This window comes from Betta splendens, chromosome 2, assembly GCF_900634795.4.
Source record: "Betta splendens chromosome 2, fBetSpl5.4, whole genome shotgun sequence".
Lineage (NCBI taxonomy): Eukaryota > Metazoa > Chordata > Actinopteri > Anabantiformes > Osphronemidae > Betta > Betta splendens.
Window position 1 is genome coordinate 27,868,248 of NC_040882.2, and position 4,908 is coordinate 27,873,155.

General features: G+C 46.1%; 1 protein-coding gene across 1 annotated transcript; it reads left to right on the forward strand.

The window, feature by feature from the left end:
• The first annotated feature begins 371 nt into the window (after window positions 1-371).
• Window positions 372-1,933, forward strand: LOC121202082 (uncharacterized). Its single transcript, XM_055506802.1, has 2 exons — window positions 372-1,763; window positions 1,854-1,933. Exon 1 carries the CDS (start codon window positions 433-435, stop codon window positions 1,402-1,404), a length of 972 nt encoding a protein of 323 aa, XP_055362777.1. The 5' UTR covers window positions 372-432; the 3' UTR covers window positions 1,405-1,763; window positions 1,854-1,933.
• Window positions 1,934-4,908: the final 2,975 nt, after the last annotated feature.

Consider the following 4,908-nt stretch of genomic DNA (forward strand, 5'->3'; position numbering starts at 1 on the left):
CACAAATGTTGAAGAAAGACAAGAAGCAGAACACTTCATTATAAAACTAGTCCAAAGAGAAAGGTTCAGCAGTGAAATCAAGGATTTAGAACAAGGCAAGGAAATAAGATCTAAGGACAAGGTCAAAAGGTTACACAAGTTAGATCCATTTGTAGACGAGCATGGTGTGCTCAGAGTAGGGGGACGTTTGACAAGCCTTCATCCACATGTCAAACATCCTGTAATTTTGCCGAAGGAATGTCGTGTCTGCTTTGCTTATCAAGCATTACCATAATGCTTGATAACCAAGTACAGCATCAGGGAAGAGACATGACTGTGAACGAACTGCGATCTAATGGCATATGGATCTTAGGGTGCAGTAGTGTTGTTGCTTCACATATTTACAAGTGTACAAGGTGCAGGAAGTACAGACGGACTGCACAGGAACCTAAGATGGCAGATTTGCCTGAAGAAAGAGTGGAAATGACACCTCCATTCACATACTGTGGCATGGATTGCTTTGGTCCATTCTATGTGAAGGAAGGAAGGAAAGAACTAAAAAGGTATGGTCTTCTCTTTACATGCATGTGCTCAAGAGCCATACATATTGAGATGTTGGATGATCTTACAACAGACGCTTTCATCAACGTGTTGCGTGCATTCATCGCAGTACGTGGAAACGTAAGACAGTTGAGGAGTGATCAAGGCACTAACTTTGTGGGTGCACAAAGGGAGTTCATGAATCCAATGAAGGACCTAAATCATGAACAACTCAAAGAGTATGGATGTGAGTTCATCACAAACTTTCCATCATCCATTCATATGGGAGGTGTATGGGAGAGACAGATCCGAACAATCAGAAGTGTTCTAACTGCAATTCTAGATCAATCAGCTAAAAGACTTGACTGTGCATCGCTTAGAACTTTTCTGTATGAAGTGATGGCTATTATAAATAGCAGACCTCTGACAACAGAGCATTTAAACGATCCAACAAGCTTGGAACCTCTCACTCCCAATCATATTCTTTTGATGAAGTCTGGAATAATATTGCCTCCTCCTGGCCAGTTTGTGAGTCAGGACCTGTACTTGCGTAAAAGGTGGCGCCAGGTGCAGTTCCTGGCAAATGAGTTCTGGACTAGGTGGAAGAACGAGTATCTTCTTAATCTTCAGCAGAGGCAAATATGGCAAAGAGACAGAAGAAACGTTAAGGTTAATGACATTGTCATCCTCAAAGAGGATAATTCTCCAAGAAATCAGTGGAAGCTGGCAAAGGTGGCAGAAGTGTATCCTAGCAAGGACGGAAAGGTTAGGAAAGTTAAACTTCTGATCAGTGACTCATCTTTAGATAGTAAAGGAAGACGTATTTCAAAGCCAGTTTATTTAGATAGACCGGTGCACAAGATTGTTCTACTGCTTGAAGCATAGTAAAGGTTATACCTTATTTTTAGGTATATGCTATGCCTGTATGATCTTCAAGAGTTAAGTGAAAGTTCGATTGTTCAGTGAAATCCCAGACATTGTGATTTAGTGGGAGTTTAACTGACATAAATGTCAAGTCATGTTTATATTTTATTTGCATATTTATTGTGTGTTTATAATTATTTGATTGTTAATGCGGACCCGGAACAAAGTTTGTGTTCCGCCGGACATTTTTGCTGGTACACGAGTGAGAAGCATGTGGAGAGAAGTGAAGGTACAAGCAGGCAAGAAAGTGAAGGTTAAGCATTTATTTTGGGATTTTTGATGATTCGTAACCATTCCCTCTGGGGTGTGCAGCCAGCGAGGTACGTTTATTTTGTGTTTGGTTTATGTCGTGCATTTATTTATAATTCTGTTTGTCTCTTTAAAATGTGATGTTTTACTGTACGTCATAGTTCGACGGTGGATTTGTTCGGACGTAAGGAGCAACAAGTGCTCAGAAGGAAAGAATAAATTCATCTGTGATGATAAAGAACTGCTTCGTTGTCTCATTGGAGGGAGTGATACCGGTGTTTACTGTAACTCTCTGTTGAAAGCAGGAGTCATCGCCCCATGTGACAACTCTCCAGTGAGGACTCCACTCTTCCCAGTTAAGAAAATCAGAGACAAAGGACAGCCAACAGAATGGAGGTTTGTCCAGGATCTGCAGGCAGTAAATGCGGCGGTCCAACCACGCGCGCCTACGGTACCGAACCCCTACACCATTCTTTCTCAGGTTCCGCCCAAGGCTAAATTTTTTTCAGTAATTGATTTGGCCAATGCTTTTGTCAGCGTGCCCGTCCACAAAGACAGTCAATTCTGGTTTGTTTTTGAATTTAACAGACAGTCATACACTTTTACCAGACTGTGCCAGGGGTATTCAGAAAGCCCTACAATCTACAATATGGCACTGAAAGACAGCCTGGATGATCTTGTCTTGTCTCCAGGCACCGCCCTGCTGCAGTACGTTGACGACTTGATGATCTGCACTGAGGATCAGGAAACTTGCAAAGCAGACACGATCAAGCTGCTGAAACACCTGCATGCTGCAGGCCACAAAGCAAGTCTGTCTAAATTACAGTTTGTTCAGACAAAAGTTACCTTCCTAGGTCACATCATCACCGCTGAAGGGAAATCCATTTCACCTAAAAGAGCTGAAGCTATTCAGAACCTGCCTAAACCGTGCACATACAAACAGCTTATGTCCTTTTTTGGCATGTGCTCTTATTGCAGGAATTTCATTCCTAACTGCGCCGTCTTGGAGGCTCCGCTTAGAGCTCTGATGCAGACGTCTTCTGCATCCACCACCCGCCTCATGTGGACGTCTGAGGCTGAACAGGCGTTCACCGACCTCAAACTTGCCCTTCAGTCGGCTCCTACTTTGGGTCTGCCTGACCCTACGCGACCTTTCACCCAAACAGTGGATGAGAAATCAGGTTGTATGACCTCTGTCCTTCTACAGGATCACGGAGGGCGTCCACGCCCTGTAGCCTATTTCTCTGCTAAGCTTGACCCAGTCGCTGCGGGGCTCCCACGATGCCTCCGAGCAGCGGCTGCGGCAGAGAAAGCCGTGCTGGCATCGCGTGACATTGTTGGCTATTCTGATGTCACCCTGCTGGTTCCTCATGCCGTGTCTTTGATCCTTTTGGAACAAAAAACATCACATCTTTCTACAGCCCGATGGCTTAGATACAACACCATCTTACTGGAAATGCCAAACATTACTGTCAAAAGGTGCAATGTGCTTAACCCAGCCACTTTGTTTCCAGGCCCTGACGATGGCAAGCCTCACAACTGTGTTTCGGTCTTGAACCAGGTCTGCACTCAGATCTGTCGGAGGTGCCGATTCCTAACTGTGACCTCATTCTCTTTGTTGATGGCTCCGCCTCTAGAGACCCTGCTTCGGGCCACTGTCAGGTTGGATATGCAGTCTGCACCTCTCATACTGTTTTACAGTCTGGCGCTTTGCCAGGACATTACTCTGCTCAGGCTGCGGAGTTGATCGCACTGACCGAAGCCTGTAAATTGGCTGAAGGGAAGTCTGCTACTATCTACACAGACTCCAGATACGCTTTTGGCGTTTGGTGCTCTGTGGAAACACAGAAAGTTTTTGAAATCTGATGGCAAACCTATCTTGCATCATGATAAGGTTGCTGATCTGCTCGACGCAATTCTGTTACCAGCTGCAATTGCTGTATGTAAGTGCCCCGCACACACTGGGGGCGCTGATCCCATCTCTGCTGGAAACACACGCGCTGATGCTGCTGCGAAGGCAGCTGCCCGACTTCCCCTTCCCTTTGTTCCCTGCCTCTTATCCTCCACCTCCACCCAACCTCCCTCTTCTCCCTCTGCTCCCCCTTATCTTCAGACATTCTCTACCCCACAGGAACGCAAGCTCTGGCTGACGAATGGCGCCACCAGTAGCCATGGCGTTTGGTATGGGCCCGACGGCAAACCTTGCCTGCCTAAACACTTTTTCCCTCATTTCGCGAAGTTGACACATGGATTAGACCATGTATCAAAGGGGGGAATGTTAGATGCTCTTACAAAACATTGGTACACTAAGGGATTTTCAATCTATGCACAAAAATACTGTGAAGCATGTATGACATGCGCCCAACACAACCCAGGTAAGACGACTGCCAAACCACTGGCAGCTCACCCACCACCGGAAATGGCGTTTGACCATTTAATGCTGGACTTCATCGAACTAACGCCAGCAGAAGCTAAAAAGTATTGTTTAGTGATTGTTGATATGTGGTCAAAATGGGTGGAGGCCTTCCCAGCTAAACATGCTAACAGCCATGCAGTTACCAAAGCCTTGCTGACAGAAATAATTCCCAGATGGGGGATTCCATCTAAAATCAGCAGTGACAACGGCTCACACTTTGCAAACCAAGCCCTCGAGGAAGTGGGAAAGTTTCTGAACATCGATATCAGAAAGCACTGCTCTTACCACCCCCAAAGCGGAGGGGCGGTAGAGAGAGAGAATGGCACTTTGAAAAACAAACTGGCTAAATGCTGCTCAGAGACTGGTCTCAAGTGGACTCAGGCCCTTCCCATTGTGCTCTCATAAATGAGAATGAGGAGAAGGATGAGAACAAACCTCAGCCCGTATGAGATCCTATTTAGTAGACCTCCTATGATGGGACTCCACCCTGAGACCGAGACTAGGATTTTACCACCTACTGAAATGTGCGAAGATGCAATGCTACAGTACTGTAAGAACTTATCCTCTGTTCTGTCTCAAATCTCCAAACAGGTGAAAGCGGCTCTGCCCAAACAGGCGACAGAACCACTGCACATCATTCAACCAGGAGACTGGGTGATCATTAAGGAGCTTCGCAGGAAGCACTGGAACTCAAAGCGGTGGCAAGGTCCCTTCCAAGTCCTTCTGACGACCAACACGGCTGTGAAGATCGCAGAAAGAGCGACTTGGATCCACTCCAGCCACTGCAGGAAGGTCCCGGA

What these genes read in the sequence shown, in the direction of transcription:
- LOC121202082 (XM_055506802.1), top strand. Translation starts at nt 433, where the DNA reads ATGGCAGATTTGCCTGAAGAAAGAGTGGAAATGACACCTCCATTCACA.